The 17521-nt window shown below is 39.1% G+C and overlaps 1 protein-coding gene across 1 annotated transcript in view; it reads left to right on the top strand.

The window, feature by feature from the left end:
• The first annotated feature begins 362 nt into the window (after positions 1–362).
• Positions 363–17521, top strand: part of Adgrg4 (adhesion G protein-coupled receptor G4) — a 102377-nt gene continuing 85218 nt past the window's right edge. The window contains exons 1-2 of the mRNA XM_013018051.1: positions 363–432; positions 12564–13178. Coding sequence (XP_012873505.1) covers positions 363–432; positions 12564–13178 — 685 coding nt within the window. The remainder of the gene's footprint in view (positions 433–12563; positions 13179–17521) is intronic.

The following is a 17521-nucleotide window of genomic DNA, read 5'->3' as shown; positions in this document are numbered from 1 at the left end:
TGAGTGCATCGTACTTAATAATTATGCATTTAATGTCTATCTTCCCCATTGGGCTAATTGCTCCCCCGAGGCCAATTTCTACTTTATCTACCCAGCCCTATATTCCCAGTGGATAAAACAAGTACACATAGTAGGAATTTAATAAGAATTTAGTGAGCAGATATAAAGATAAATTAGTCAGTGAGGTTTCAGCCAGGGTGAATAATTCAGACATGGTGTCTGTCTTCGAGTTGACTAACACAGTTTTAAGCAATAGCAAAATCCTAAGATGGAGTGGGAAGAAGTGGGCATGTACACTTAGACATTATTTTGTTCTGAAATTGAGCTGGGCATATTTTGACTTTTGAATGCAGGTTCAGACAATGAAAGAACACATCGTATATCAGAGGCTTTATGGATTGCTTCTCATGTCAAGTTTTATCTTTCTTTCAGGTAGGAAATGCATTCTTATTATCTCTTCCACTGCCTCATATACCACTTGAATTGTTGGGGCTGTCTCTCAGCTGCCTCCTATTGGTCAATATGACTGTGGGGCAAGGAGCAACTCTAGTCAATTAATGTATTCATTTAAAATTTCTGCCCGAGTGCTGGAGAACTAACCTCAAGCAGGCAGAAGCTTGGATCATTGCCTTTCATATCCCTTACTACCAATTTGAAATGCCATTTGATGGGCAATGTACCCCTAACAAAAGCCTTTGAATTTCTTTTGGGCTCTTGCCTCCCACACATACTGCTTTATGTAATGCTCCCGGGGACCTATTGTACAATCTTTCTGTCCATTATACATATGTGACAATGATCACAAAATACAGGCAAAGCTGATTCATAATGATAAACAGGCATATATCTGAAAGGGTCCAGACCTTATCTGTACCCTGTGACAGGAGTGGAGGTAGAATCTTTGTTGCTATTTTACAGTGAATATTATTAAGGCTCTTCACTGACATAGTTGGTAATTTGGAGACTTGAAGAAGAGATTCTCTTAAAAAACTGCAATCTCACTAGTGTTATATAAATTCAGTGGATAAGGCTGTTCATTTAGCTCATCAGTCTTTACATGAGGGGTCATGAGTTGCCAGTGGATTGTAATACCTGATGAAATTGACCACAAGTGCCATTTGAACAATGTTCAGGTTTCAGAGCTAATCTGGAAAAATACCAAATCATCATCACTACCACTAGCACACATAGACTGGCTCCTTGCTGAGTACAGGCCTGATGGGAAATCATGTTTCTTATAATGAAAGTGGAAATGGGGCCTACAGGGCATAGTGGTAGCTCTATCACCTGGTTTACCTACCTGCTAAGATGTTGATTTATCTTTCCCCTGTCTGCTTCTGTAAAGGCAAGAAATGACGTTTTCCCTATTTCCAAAATATCTAGCACAGGTCTTGACAGAGATATTAGACACTTGGTTCATACAAATAGCTTAAATAAACGCAATTTGAAATGATACTTTAGATATCTTTATGCTGGGAATGTATATGATACAAACTTTCATGGCTTTCTTATGAGGGGTTATGGAACAGAATCATGTAGGAACACAGAGCTATAATAGTATAGTTGAATAAAAATAGAAGAGTATGTGGCCCTGAGTAACTGTGGGTAAGTTTTTGTGAGGAATGCCATTGATCAGAGAAAATTACGATAAACATGCAGACAAAAATTCTGATGAGAGGCCAGGCATGGAGGTTTATGCCTGTAGTCCCCATTACTCATGAGATGAAGATTAGAAGGTTAGTGGTCTGTAGCCAGCCCAGGCAGAAAAAAGTTGGCAACATCCTTTTTCAACAAACAAGCTACATTTCTGAAATCTTAGCCACATGAGAGGCATAGGCAAAAAGACGAGAGTCCAAGGATGGCTCCAGGGAAAAAGTGTGAGACTATATCTGAAAAACCAGCTAGAACAAAAGGATTAGACACATGGCTGAAGTGGTACAGTACCTGTCTTGCAAGCACAAAGCTCTGAGTTCAAATACCACTTTCATACAACAAGTTCAGCAGAAGTTAACCTAAAGCATCACCAGGTTGTCTACACTGCTTTACTGTCAAATTTATGAGTCAAGGCAATGATTCTTTCTAGATTAGCAAACAATTAAGTACAATTGTCCTTCAATTGGTGACAAATGCATCATTTTCTTCCTGGAAAAAAAGCCTTTTGTCCTTGAAACAGTAATATAACTAAGGTTTTAGTTCCCTTCTGGCCTCAGACCAGTCACCAGCCTCCTAACTGTGACGACCATGGTGGGGCAGAGATTAAAACTAGCTCAGAATGTGACTCAGAAATGCTCTAACTGGATGGAGCCAAAGTGAAGTAAGTGTTTTCATAGAAGAATACCAAAGGTCAAGCAGAAGAAACTAGATGTGTCATAAAGTGTAATTGGCAAAAGCAGGGCCAACAAGAGGAGACCAAGTGAACTCAGGAGTTGAGTAGTTTCATGATGCAGCAGGACATAAAGGATCAAGCCAGAATGAATGGAGTAGGCCCAAGATTTGGGCTGTCAGAAGGACTTATCTTTCCTGGTGTTCCGTCATAACAGAATACCATAGACGGAATGGTTTGAACAACACATATGGATCTCCCAAAGTTACAAAGGATAAGAAGTTCAAGGTATTGGCCAATTTGGCTCTTGATGAGAGATCTCTTCCTGACTTTCAGATTGCCATCTGCTCCCAGTTTCAGGGAAAGGGAGAGGGAGACAGTGACAAAGACAGAGACAGAGACAGAGACACAGAGAAAGGATCAGAACAGGCTTAATTTGTATGGAACAGTGTAATGTTTCCACCATTGCTAGGCCGGCTCTCTATTACTTGAACTACACCACTAGCCCCATTTGGCTTTGGTTATTATTATTATTTTATTGTCAGTTGTGGGGCTTGAATTCAGGGTCTGGGTGCTGACCCTGAGCTCTTTTGCTCAAGGCTACACTCTACCACTTTGAGCCACAGCACCACTTCTAGTTTCTTGGTGGTTTATTGGAGAGAAGAGTCTCATGGACTTTCTTGCTTGGGCTGGCTTTGAACCACAATCCTCAGATCTTATCCTCTTGAATAGTTAGGATTACAGGCATGAGCCACCAGGGTCAGGCCTGCCTTGGTTATTTTTGAGACAAGATCTCAGTTTATGTCCAGGTCGGCCTGAATTTCAGTCCTATTTGTGCTTCTCCATATCATTGGGGTGACAGGTGTGTGTCACCATGTCCAGCCATTGGTCTAGATGGAGTCTGGTGAACCCATGCTCTGGCTAGCTTCAAATGGTGTGATCTGCTGATCTCTGATTCCCAAGTAGTTAGGATTATAGCCTTGTGTCACCATAATTGGCTTTATTCTTTCCCCTGCCCTGGTACTGAACTCATGGCATTGTGCTCTTGTTTGGCTTTTTTTTCTCTCTTAGTTGATGCTCTATCACTTGAGCCATGCTACCACTTTTCAGCTTTATGCTAGTTATTGGAAGATAATATTCTTGCAGTTTTTTCTCTCCCTCGGCTGACTCTAAACCTTGATTCTTAGATCTCAGTCTCCTGAGTAGCTAGGATTATTATCTTGATGGGTGAGACTACAGGTATATTGAATTATATATGATCATAAGGCACTGAAGACAATCTATATGGTTAATATCTTAGAAACTTTTGCTTCTCTCTGGGCTAGAGTTAACTTTCTTGATAAATTCTTGCATATACTGAAATCCTTTTGACATGAGAAGGCCCTAGAGTTGTTTCCAAACATCAGTCCAATGCTCTGGAGGCCAGTGTGATCAGAATCACTCAGGGTGTGGTAGGACTGAAGAGGCAAAGAAAGGCATTTGTGTCACCGGGAAAAGCCACCTTTTCTTGTCGGTCATGGGGCTTGAAATCTGGGCCTGGGCACTGTCCCTCAGCTCTTCAGCTCAAGGCAAGCACTGTACCACTTGGGCCACAGCACCACTTCTGGTTTTCTGGAGGTTTATTGGAGATAAGAGTCTCATGGACTTTCCTGCCCAGGGCTGGCTTTGAACCGCAATCCTCAGATCTCAGTCTCCTGAGTAGCTAGGATTACAGGTGTGAGCTACTGGTGCTTGGCAAAGTCACCTTTTTTTCCCCTTGAAGCACTCATTTGGTGAGAAAAAAATGTGTTGAGTGTGAACTTTGAGTAGAAAGAATAAATTTCTATATAAACTCTAGAACTGTTCTATCTAAATGGTAATTATTTGTGAAATGTGCCTCTTTAGGTTTTAATGAAGATGAACGCTTCAGTCCTCAGTCACATAAACCACATTTTAATTGCTCAGTTGCTTCAAGTACCTGTGTTACTACCATATTGGGCAGTGTAGGTATAGAATATTGCTATAGAAATGGATAGTACTACTTTAGGAGGTTATGAAGACTGGCCCTTTGAAAAAAGACCTTTTAAGAAAATAGTTTTACTGAAACATAATTTACATAACATAAAAATCTACCCATTCAAAGGGTCAAGTTCAATGTTTTCTACTGCATTTGTAGCACTGTTACAACCATCACCAATGTTTAATTCTACATTTTCATCACCCCAAATAGAAACACGCAGTTCTTGGGCTGGGAAGGTGGCTCAGTGGTAGAGTGCTTGCCTTGCATGCATAAGGCCCTGGGTTCAATTCCTCAGCACCACATAAGCAGAAAAAGCTGGAAGTGGTGCTGTGGCTCTAGTGGTAGAGTGCTAGCCTTGAGCTGAAGAGCTGAGGGACAGTGCCCAGGCCCAGAGTTCAGGCACTATGACTGGCAAAAAAAAAAAAAAAGAAAAGAAACACGCAGTTCTCTATCCCCTCCCCCAAAACAGACCTTGGAAATGATGTCTACTTTATGGATTTTCTTTTTGGACATTTCATAGAAATGGAAGCATACAATATTTGGCCTTTTGTGACTGGATTCTTAGAATATTATTATAAGATTATTATGATTTTTTGCGAGTGGATTCTAATATGTGTGTATGTGTGTGTGTGTGTGTGTGTGTGTGTGTGTGTGTGTGTGTGTTTATGCCAGTCCTGGGACTTGAACTTACAACTTGGGTGCTGTCCGTGAGGTTTATTTTTACATTTTTTTCCTCTCAAGGCTAGCACTCTACCACTTGAACCGTACTGGCTTTTTGACGGTTACTTGGAGATGAAATTCTAAGATCCTTGGCTTGAAATTTTATTACCTAGGCACTTTGTGTTAATCTGTTAGGCTGAAACTTATTGAGCTGTTAGCATCATATCATAAACTCCTTGGTAGGAGGCAGAGGACCTAGAAATTCCACCGCTGGTTAATGATCTACAGTCTTTCTCCTTCTAGAAATGGTTCTTCAGTTTATCCAATTATCTATCCTACAACCTTCTCTTTCTTGTTTTATCTATATCCAGTTCATTGAGAATAGCTAGAGCCACTTCTTAAAATATATCTCAAATCTGACTCTGTCTCTGATTCTAGTCACCTCTCCACATTCTTTATTCCCCATCTCTATTGCTTCCAGCAAGGTCAGATCCTTCTTTGTCTTCTCTTAGATCACTTCAATAGCCTCCTGACTGGAATCTTTGCTTCTACCACAATCTATTTTCAACATAGCCGCCTGCATGTCTTTTAATATAGCAATTTAGATCGTGCTACCCTTTTACTCAAAACTTGCCAAAAAGTTCTCATCACAGAATAAATACAATGCAAACTCTTTGCATAAGATCTAAAAAGCACTACAATCATCTGTTTTCCCACTACTTCTTGAGCCTGATTTCCTGCCATATTATTTCTCTCTTCTCCCTCTGTTCCAGACATGCTGACTTCCTGCTGTTCCTTGAATTTGCCAAGTCCACTAAAAATTTTGCCATGTGATTACCAATGTTTGGGTTACTGTACCCAGTCTCTTTGTAACTTCTTTTACCTCCTAGGACTGAGCTAAAATCATTCTACTCGAAGAGGCTTGACATAGCTCCTGTACCCAAGGTAGACATTGCTAGTCCCTTCATCCCTGATTTTCAAGTTAGCCTGTTATTCCCCTGCAAGGGCTTTCCCTGATTTGTTTTCCTTTCCTTCCTTTTTCCTTTTTCTTCCCTTTTCCCTTTCTTCTTTCCGTGTGTGTGTGTGTGTGTGTGTGTGTGTGTGCGCGCGTGCGAGCGCGCGCGCACGCTAGCACTGGGGCCTCATAGTCTCACTTGGCTCTCCCCACCAACTCAATGCTGGTGTCCTACCACTTAATCCACATCCTTACTTACAGATTTTAGCTGGTCAATTGGTGATGAGTCTCTTGGACTTTTCTGCTTGGGATCTCAGCCTCTTGAGTAGCTAGGATTGCAGGAATGAGCTACCTGTACTCAGTACTGTCATTTTCATTAAAAGTTTATTGACTGACTCTGACATACACACTCTTATTCTTTCCCTCTCCCTCTCCCTCTCCCTCTCCTTCTCCCTCTCCCTCCCTCTCCCTCTCTTTTTCTCTCTCTTTCTCTCTCTTTAGGATGTAGCTGACAAGGCCAGTGATCTTGTGTGTTACATTCACTCTCATTACTGTACAGTAACACTAAAAGCATGGTGCTCTTTGACCACTGTGGAGTAAATTAATTTTCCAGAGGCAAGTCTGGCTTTATGAATAAAGACAATTACTTTGTTTGCTGAGACATGATCCTGTTCCAATAACTTTTGGCATGTGTCCTGGAAGAGGGAGTGTGTTTGACAGCTCTGTGACTGGTAACTGGTGTCATAAACAAAGCTTGGGATTGGCTGTCTCTATCTGTAGGAGATCTGGTTTATCTAAGGGTTTGCATGTTAACATATAACTGTAGGCAGTGGGTAGAAGACAGTATTCCTAGCTCTGTGGCTGCCCACCTTATGACCCTAGTGATGTGGACAGTAGAGTTCCCTATTATCAAGCATCTATCTACTATATCTACTCATACAACCATGATTTTGCTAGGATAAAATTTGGTCTATGAAGTTTTTCAAAGCTCCAGACCATTGAAAAGAATTAATGATACTAAGAAGCAATGGACATCTTATTCAAGTGAAAGCTTCATAGAATATGGAAATGTATAGCTATTTACCTCCTCCTGTTGATAAGTAGAGACATTTTCTAGTTGGCAGATATAAAGTGCCCTTGGCAGATTACTCACCCCTAGAGTGGTTAGATTCTCCAAAGTACAGACATGAGTAACACCTCTGGTGTGAGTTCCCCCAGAACTGTTCTTCTTTCTCTTCTCTCACTGATAAGAAGCCTTGACAAGTTCACTCTATAATTGCACTCAAACAATGACCATCTGTCCACTCTAAGATTATATGAGACAGTACACCTGGAATCTCAGTCCCCAATCTTTGCAACCATTTAATATTTTAAGGAGAAATGTGAAGGAGGGGCATAAAAGTCACTACAGAACACATTCCATGGTTACTTAATGCTGTTTTTAGTTGAAACAATTGTTTGTATGTTGGAATTCTAAATATTGTAATCACTGATATTTTTGAAGAATGTATTTATTACTTTGGACATCTGATATGGTGGAGTTCTCTGCTGATCGTTTGCCAACCATTTCCTAAGGCAGAGCGCAAGACAAAGTTTCAGTTTGCTCATTTTGTGCCAGATATTTTATGTACATCATGATATCTTTGCACAAAGGACAGCCCTCCATTGGCCTACACATGAATCTCCCCATTTGTATCCAACTATTTATGCAGTAAAAACAGATATAAGGACCTGCTGTGGCCAATGAAGTTGTACTTCCTCACCTCACACATATGTACAAAAATTAGACGATACAGAGACACCTAAGTGTAGGAAACAAATTGATAAAACTCTCAGAAGAAAGCTTAAGGACAAAATATCATGGCCTCAGATTTGGCTATTCATTCTTGGAAATGACACAAAAATATAATCAACAGAAGAAAAAAAATTAAAACCTTTTACACATCCAAAGACATTATCAAGACAACCTGATAATGAGCAAAAATATTTACAGGTCATTTAAGGTTTTAGTATCCAGAGACAGAAAAAGAAATGCTTACATAACGAATACCAGAAAGCTGTCTTATCTGAAGAGGTCAGAGTTAAGTGGATGGGAGGTTGATGAAGAGAGAGGCAAGGTGGGTGAATATAGTCCTAATACTTAATACATATATGTGAAAATAGACCCGGATAACCTGAGGGATGGTGGTGTTGAGAGAGATGTAGGGGAAAGAGTAATAGAGGGGATGTCACTGATCAAGGTGCATTGTACACATAAATTGATATGCTAAACTGAAACCCCTTTATGCAATTAGTTAAATATTATAAAAATTAAAATATTAAAAATATATTAAAATATTTTTCAAAATGATTACACTTCAATGACAACCCAATGGAAAAGGGACAAAGGACTTGTATTCAAATGGATTTATGTCTAAAGAAGATATATAAATGGTCAATAAGAATATCAAGAAAGGACTGGGAAGGCAGCTCAGAGGTACAGTGCTTGCCGTGCATGCATGTGGCCATGGGTTTGATACCTCAGCACCACATAAGCAGAAAAAGCCCGACCAAAAAAAAGAAAGAAAGAAAGAATATCAAGAGATGCTCAATGTCATTAATCACTAAGGAAATGCAAATCCAAATTACAACGAAATAACTGCTTCATACTCTCTAGAATGACAATGATAATGATAGTACTAATTTTATAGTGGAAAACAGCAAATGTTGGTGAGGATGTAGAAAAATTGAAACCCTTCTCCATTTGCTAGTGTGAATGTAAAAAGCTGTAGTCATTTTGGAAAGCCGATGGTTAAACATAGGATATGTTTATGACCAAGTAATTCCACTCTTAACTATATATCAAAAAAATTGGAAGTGTATGTTGAAACAAAATAAATGTCATGAAGTGCTTGATGGAAAATTAATGACAAAAATCATAGCAGCATTGTTCATAATAGCTAAGTGTAGAAACAACCTAAATATTATTAGCGAATGAATCAGTTAACAAAATATGACTCTACACAATGGCTGCTTATTCAGCCATGGAAAGGAATGAGGTATCGATACATGCTAGAATATTAACATGGTGTTAACTGAAAGAAGCCAGATGCAATAAGAAGCCACATATTGTATAATGATTCCATTTGTACAAAATGTCCATCATCAGCAAATCCACAGGGATAGGCGGTAGATAAATTATTGCTGTGGTAGGGGAGGGGCAAACAGAAAGTGATGGTTTAATGGGTACACGACTTTCTTTAGGAGGTGAGGAAATGTTCTGGAGCTACATAATGATGGTGGTTGTATACTTCCGTGAATATGACAAAAAGCACTGCATTCTACACTTTAAAATGCTGGATTTTCTAGTACAATAAAATGGTGTTTGGTGCTCTTTGGGCCGTAACTTAGACACACTTAAATAAGGCTTATAATGAATTTTTCTTAACATGGACCACACTCAGCAAAGCAAGAGATAAAAATTTCCATGTAATATGGCATCACAGAAATGAGCAACATTTGGGCACAGAAAAACAAGTCAGAGGAAATAGACCAAAATATTAATGGTTGTTGTTATGGGGTGCCAGAAATTTTGGGCTAATTTTTCCCATCTTTTTACTTCCTAAAGCTCTTTTTAAAAAAACATAGTGGTTAGACAAAGGGCAAGAGGGGAAACAGTGCAACAACAATCTTATAAAACAATATGTTGGAAATGATCTGTCCAACTTGGTGGGGGCTTGGGGGGACAGGAAGTAGGAGGGAGAGGTAACAAGTTTGACAAGAAATGTTCTTATTCCCTTATATAACTGTAACCCCTCTGTACATCTCCTTGACAATAAAAAGGAGTCTCACTTTTACAATGAAACAAAACACTTTTTTAAAAGTGGGAAAACCATAAGTGGGATTTCAGGTAAACCAAAACAACAGATAGGGGTGAAGAGACACAGAAGAGCCAAAACCAAAAGAGAACACACTTCAGGAGAGCAGTCATATAATTTGGACTTGAAAATTGTCAGGGAACAGATGGCAGCATTCAAGCAGACATCTGCAATGGATAGCAAAATTGTATGCAAAGACACAAGTGGCCTTTGAAGCAGGCCCTTGAGAAGCCTGGCTGAGAAGGAGGCTTGCCTGGCCAAACAGAAGAGCCAAACCTCTCTTGGCCTCATCACACCAGGCCTCCTTGGAGCTCTGGTGGAGGTCAGGAGGCTGCAGGAGGGCTTAGTGCAGATGTATTTGTGTGTGTGTGTGTGTGTGTGTGTGTGTGTGTGTGTGTGATGTATGAAAGAGGCTGGGGGCATCATACCTGATCTGTATGTGGTGATTCACAGATGAAAAACATTCTCACATAGATAACCTCTGGGCTGTTACTGCATCCTCTTTTATAATGTCTCTAAGAAGCAGGCAATTATAATTCCCATGTAATATGGCGGAATGAGGCACAAAGAAGTGAGGCACCTTTATTGTTTTTTTAAAAATTTTTTTCTTTTCCTTTTCTATTGTCAAGGTGATGTACAGAGGGGTTACAGTTACATAATTAAGGTAATAAGTACATTTAGGCACCTTTATTTGCTTAACACTTACAGAGTGCTCACTATCTGCTAAACTGAGAAAGCCACATGCATTCATTGTCTATAGTCACACAGCTGGTAAGACATACAATTGGAACACCAGTGTGTCTTTTCAGATTATGACACTGCTCTTCTGTTCATGTCTAAGTAGGAGTCGCCTGTCTACAGAATTTCAAGTAAAGCAGCAAGTGGTCCTGTCTGTGTGTTTGCCTATTTACCCACCCATTTATCTAGTTTTATGATTATAAATGTAACACCTAATTGCTTTCAAAATGCAGAGATCATTGAAATAAGCATATCGAAAAGTAAAAACCTCTTGAATGTCAAACCTAAAGATAATCATTCTTTGACATTTTTCTATGTATATACACACATATTTTTCATTTAATATTTATGTTTTATTTGGTTATAATTACATTTAGTTATATTTTTATTTAATAATACAATACTAATATATGTCCCTAACCCCCATTTTACATAAAAGTAAGCCCTGAAAAATCTCTTCATGACTATCTAGTTCTTGTCTGCTCTAATACCCCATGGTATAAAGTAGTTATTGTCCTAACTAGACACTTCATGTAGACACACTGGGTTTTCAGTTTATCTTGTGCTATAATAAATATTCTTGGACTGGCATCTTTGTATATAGCTATCTGAATATTACTATCTACAGAATATGGTTATTGCCTGTTGGTCTCTACCGTACTGTTACTGTAGTCACTGTTTGTGACTAGTGGTATCAACATTACAGCTCTAAATTAGCATGTGTGGGGAGCTTACAATTCCATTCTCCCACAACACTTTTAGGTTTGTTTTGGGATGCACTGGGACGGTTCCTAGGTTGAGGTTAGTTTCTCCTCAGATATTTGCCTTTTGGCTTGGAGCTGTGAGATTGGGAGTGGTAAAGGTCTTTTCCTATAATGTAGGAGTCATGCCTGCCACAAAGGTATACTAGTGGGAAAACCCTTCAGCAATATTTGAGAGGACTTTGTGTACACCCTAATCTTCTAATACTCTTATAAGCAGGTAGGGGTGATCTGGCATATACTTGAATATGAATGATGGCTCCTTTTATCAGGCAAACATGCAACAGTATAGACATGAATCTCATTCTGCTGAAGCAGCAGGTTTAGTTACTTGCTCAAAGTTGGCCAGCTCACAAGTGTCAGAGCTGCAATTTCACCCTATTGTCTGACTCCAGATCCAATGGTAAATGGAACCATGACCATCCAGGGTGTGTGTGGGGGGGGTGCTTAATGCTGGTACAGCCCTTAGTGAGGATAGGAGGAGGAGGGTTTAAGATGTGCTCAGGACGCTGGGAAGGTGGCTCAGTGGTAGAGTGTTTGCCTTGCATGCATGAGGCCTTGGGTTCGATTCCTCAGCACCACATAAGCAGAAAAAGCTGGAAGTGGCGCTGTGGCTCAAGTGATAGAGTGCTAGTCTTGAGTTGAAGAGCTAAGGAACAGTGCCTAGGCCCAGAGTTCAGGCCCCACAACTGACAAAAAAAAAAAAAAAAGATGTGCAGCGCTCTGGAGTTCTAGTAATGCCTACCTGGTCATCCTTCAGGAATCTGTCATTCTCTTTCAATGAGGAGCAGTCTCCAGAAACAGAATAAATCTAGTAATTTGGCCCAGGAAAACGCATCAGAGAAACAAATTGCCGCTGCATCATGAATATAATAAGGCAGTTAGGTTGGCGGAAATAATTCTTTTCTGATTATATGCATAAGAATTATGTGTGGCAAATTTGAAGTCCAGGCCTTTCCTTGGCCTCCCCCTCCCCACTAGCCATATATTTCTAAATCTCTCTCCAAACTGTCCAGCTGGTGTGTACTCGGTGATCACTAATAGAACTTCTCATATTAGTACAGGCAAAATACAATTAGGAAAAAAAACCCTCTTCTGCCAAAATAATAGTATGCCAATGTCAAAAAGAGATGCTTTTTGTCTTTCTACCATTTCCTTATTTGTATTAGCTTTGACTTCATAATTATATTGGGCCATTTGACTATAGTGCCAAAGATGATATGTTTCCTTAAAGTGAAATTTCATTTGTTCTCCTTCCCTATTTGTACAGATCCACTTTCCCTAAAAGGGAAGAGGCTGGATTTTTATGGAAGAAGTGACAGGTATGTAAGCCTGACCAACAGCATTCCTGAGCTCAGCCGATTCACAGCATGCATCGATTTAGTCTCCATGGCAGACCGCTCCACGTATTGGATGGCCTTCTCCTATATTGCTAAGAACACCCTCCTGGGCAGAGAAGACATACATCTCGGACTTGCAGGGAACCAGAAGCAGCTAATTCTATACAGCTTGGGCAAGGCCTTTTATATCAGTCACCACCTGACTCCATTTCACTGGCATACAATATGCTTGATATGGGATGGTGTGAAGGGCAAATTAGAACTCTTTGTGGATAAAGAAAGAATATTGATAATCATGGATCAGCCTCACAGCCTGACAGCTAATGGGACGCTGGTTTTAGGACACCTTCCTAAGAATGGAAAGGGCCAGGTTAAAAGTGTGGCACCTCACTTTACTGGCAGCTTGTACTACTTTCAACTCTGGGATCGTATCCTGGAACATGAGGAGTTTACAAGGTGTTTAGATGGAAATATAGTTAGTTGGGAAGAAGATATTTGGCTCGTCCACAAGATCATCCCAACATTTGACAGGAGACTGCGCTGCTGTGAGTAACATGGATTTTTTTTTCTCTAGTTAGCAAGGGTAGCATCATGAGATTGCTCCCTCTGCTCACTATGCTAAATCACTGCTGCTCAGTCCTCTTATAAGCAGCCCACAAGGTTACCAATACTTTTGCATCTACCTCTTTAATATAAAGTAAATTTGGTTTGTTTTGCTCTTTCATTTTAAAACTGTTTCAAAACTTATAGACAAATTGCAAAAATAACAGAACTTAGAGATTCTTTCCCCAGATTCATCAATGGTTAACTCTTTCCGTTCATGTACTGTATCATTCTCCCTATCTTAATGTCTCCCTTGTGTTTTTTCCTCCTGGTCCTCTCCTCCAACTCTTCCTTATCCTTCTCCTCCTTCCCTCCCTCCCTCCCTCCCTCACACACACACACACACACACACACACACACACACTCTCTCTCTCTCTCTCTCTCTCTCTCTCTCTCTCTCTCCTTATTCATTTCTAAATCATCTAAGACTAAGGAGCAGGCATTGCTTTTTACCCCACTGTCTCAATGTCTGTACCCTGAGAGTAAGGAAATCTCATAACTTTATTACAATGATCACAATCAGAAATTTTATAACTATGCAACAGTAATACATCATTCATAGTTCATGTCCAAATTTAGTCAATTGTCCTATAAATTTCCTTTATAGCTACTTTTTGCTTGGCTTAAGATCTCAGTCAGAATCATGCATTGCATTTAGTTACCATGTCTCTTTAGTCTCTGATTTGGAACAGACCCTCAATTGTTCCTTGTCTTTAAGAGGAGCATCAATTTCTAGCTTGCAGTCCATTCTATTTGTAGAATGTCCCTGAATTTGGTTTTGCCTAATATTTCTTCTCGGTTAGGTTTAGGTTATGTATTTTTGGTAAGTATACCATAAAAGTGATGTTGTATGCTCAGGAAATACATGGTGCAGATTTGACCCATTAGTTGTGGTGGTAACTTCGTTCTCTTGATTCTGATGCCGGCCAGATTTTCTCCATCATGATGTTATTACTTTGTTTCCTTTGAAATTATGAATTAATTTCTGGGGAGATATTCTCTTCTTCTGAAACTTTCACCAACAGTTTCTAATATATTGATGATTCTTGCCTGGATTACTACCATAATGGTGGTAAAAATGTATGGAGTTTAAAAGTTTTTTTCTTTAATTTTCTACAATTACTAATTGTTTCCTAATGTAAGGAAGGGATTTTTCTTTTTCAAAATTTACTTATTCATTCATTTTTGTTTTTATTTATATGATTACGAATTCAATGACTCTGTTTTAGTCATTGAGTTACAATCTGTTCCTGTTGTTTATGGTAAAATTGGCTCCGATTTGTCCAGTGGGAGCCTTTCAATGTGGTTCTTGTGTCTTTTTGACACACTTTACTATCCTTTGAGTGTTTCCTTACATTTTGGCACAACAAGATTCATCTTGTACATTTTTTTTTCTTTTCTTTTTTTTTTGGGGGGGGTTCAGTCGTGGGGCCTGAACTCTGGGCCTGGGCGCTGTCCCTCAGCTCTTCAGCTCAAGGCTAGCGCTCTGCCACTTGAGCCTCAGCCCCACTTCTGGCTTTTTCTGCTTATGTGGTGCTGAGGAATCGAACCCAGGGCCTCAGGCATGCAAGGCAAGCGCTCTACCACTGAGCCACCTTCCCAGTCCCTCATCTTGTACTTTTTCTGTTCAGCCTAAAATTCAGTCACTTTACCAAGGAGCCTTGGTACCTTTTCATGGCATATGACATTTATAAAGCAATTCACATTTTTTTTGTGAGTAAAATGATGCTATTGAAAATCTGCTTGGAATCAAGTTTAGTAACTAAATCTGACTTACTTGAATTATATATATATATATATATATATATATATATATGTTTCTCTTTATTAGTGTTTTTTTTGTTTGTTTTTTGGGTGACACTGGAGCTCGAACTCTGGACTTGGGTCCCATCCCTGAGCTCTGTTTTGCTCCAGGCTAATGCTCTACCACTTGAGTCACAGATCTATTTTTGGTTTTCTGATGGTTCAGTGGAGATGGGCTTTCCAGGCTGCCCTAAAACCATGATCCTCAGATCTCAGCCTCCTGAGTACCTAGGATTACAGGTGTGAGCCACCAGCTCCAGGCTCTCCTTTCTAGTTTTCAGAAAGAAATATAGGACTGTTTTCTTTCTACAGCCTCCATCTCCCCTCAGCTCCATTGCTATCATCAGGGTCCTGAAGAATGAATAATCAGTGATAACAGTATCAACATGAAATTTTTCTGGAGTATTATTTACTACTCTTATGGTTCTAAATTAAGCTCGGTGCTGGTAGCTCTTGCCTGTAATTCTACCTACTCAGGAGATAGAGATCTGGAGGATCACAGTTAAAAGGCACCCTTCACAGAAAAAGCCATAAGATTCCATCTCCAAAGCACTCAGCACAAAAACCAGAACTGGTATTGTGGCTCAACTGGCAGCAAACCAGCCAACCAAGCACTAGCCTCTGCTGGAACTGCACCAAAAAAAAACCCTCTTCTAATCAAATAAGCAGAGGAGCTAGGTGTTGAGCAAAGATGTATCTGGTTGCAAAACTCATGTTTATTTAACCCCACAGCTTGCAAATTAACCCAAGGGAGTCTGTGACCCCTAGAAAGTTATGAGGCCTTAGAAACTTCAATTGAAGAGAATTTCTGGCCTCCAGCTAGAATCACTGTTGGCCTTACCACTGACTGACCTGGAACACCATAGAATTTCTCCGCCTTCTGTCTTGGCCATATGACATCTAGGAAAAGGGTGACAATACATGAATAAATATGAGTGATTACAAAACATCTAGCTTTTAGCTTTTGCCTAATAAATTGGTATTTATGGTCCATAGAAGGATTATGATCCTCAAAAATAAATTTTAATGAGCACATTGCTAGGCTTCAAATCTCAATAAATCTATTCACTCATAAATTATATATGTGTATATTTATATTCATGAGAAGAAAGCTTTGGGGGAACATTTGCTAAAAGCCATGAGCCCTACCTAGGTTTAATAAACAAGTATTCACTGTAGTTGGAGACATTACAGGAATATTTAAGCAGCACAGAGATAATGTGGGTAAAGGTACTTGTTAGGAATTTTTTGGGGAAGGGGGCTAAAGCTTTTCTTTATTTTAATATATTACAAACATGACAAATGGCTGCAAATAAAATAGATTTTAAAATATAAAACACATGAAGTAAAAAGTAAAACCCCCTCCCTCTATTCTCCCCACAGAGTTGTCTATTTTAAAGAATTTTTTCCTATGGGTTTACAAGTGTGCATGAATATATGCATATATGTGCATGGGTATGTATGGCTTTAAAACCAGAAGTGAAATTTACATACATGCATATTGTCCTGCAACTTTATTCATTTTAACAGCATTATCATAGAAACATAAGTACATTTAAATCTGTTTCTAAGGCTGTCCATATTTCCTTGCATTGATGCAACATTATTTATTGATTTGTTTATTTACTATCACTATTTCGCAGGACACATTCCTGAGAACAAATTTTTCAGAAAGAGCAGATAAGCTGTTGCAATCTAATTTGTCATTTTAACTTGTTATTTTATTCATTTAGCTATTCATTAAAATTAATGTGCCTCTGCAAGTAAAATTAATAGATACATGTAATAAAAATACATAAATGTAAATTCAAGGTAATAATCTTTTTATTTCAATCCTTTATCCTAAATACCTTTCCCCAAAGTAATGTTTCTGAACAGTTTTTAGGAATACTTGCAGAATATCTGTCTGTCTGTCTGTCTTTCTGCCTGTATGGGCTACATGAAAATATTTTGGATTTTTTTCATGTTTGCAGTAATTATTAAGTTTTTTGCACTTGTGATTTTAAATTTGATAATACATTTTGGAGCTATTTCTATATCAGAAATTATCAAGCTATCTTACTTTTTTTTTGAGTTGGGCTACTACTTAAGGGTACAGTAGACTAAATGTATCCTATGAATAACTCCATTTGAAGGAGTTTTTATATGATTTTTTATTGTGAAAATACTGTAGAGGAGTTACAATTACATGGGCAAGATAATAAGTACGTTTCTTATCAAGGATTGTTGCCTCCTCCTTTGTTTCCCCTTCCTATCCCTTCCCATCCCCCCCCCCAAAGTTATAAAATTCGTTTTTCAACATAACGTCTTGTACATCTCATTGTTGCAGTGGGTCCACCTGTATCCCTATTTAAAAGATTTGTTTTTTCCCTTCCCTTCCACAAATCATACCAACATCAAATACAGTGAAAGCAGGGGTTATACTGTGGGGGAGGGACATACAAAGCAACAAAGAAATCATCTTATAAATATGTTAGAAACA

This window comes from Dipodomys ordii, unplaced genomic scaffold, assembly GCF_000151885.1.
Source record: "Dipodomys ordii isolate 6190 unplaced genomic scaffold, Dord_2.0 Scaffold38, whole genome shotgun sequence".
Lineage (NCBI taxonomy): Eukaryota > Metazoa > Chordata > Mammalia > Rodentia > Heteromyidae > Dipodomys > Dipodomys ordii.
This window is presented reverse-complemented; position numbering and strand designations above follow the sequence as displayed.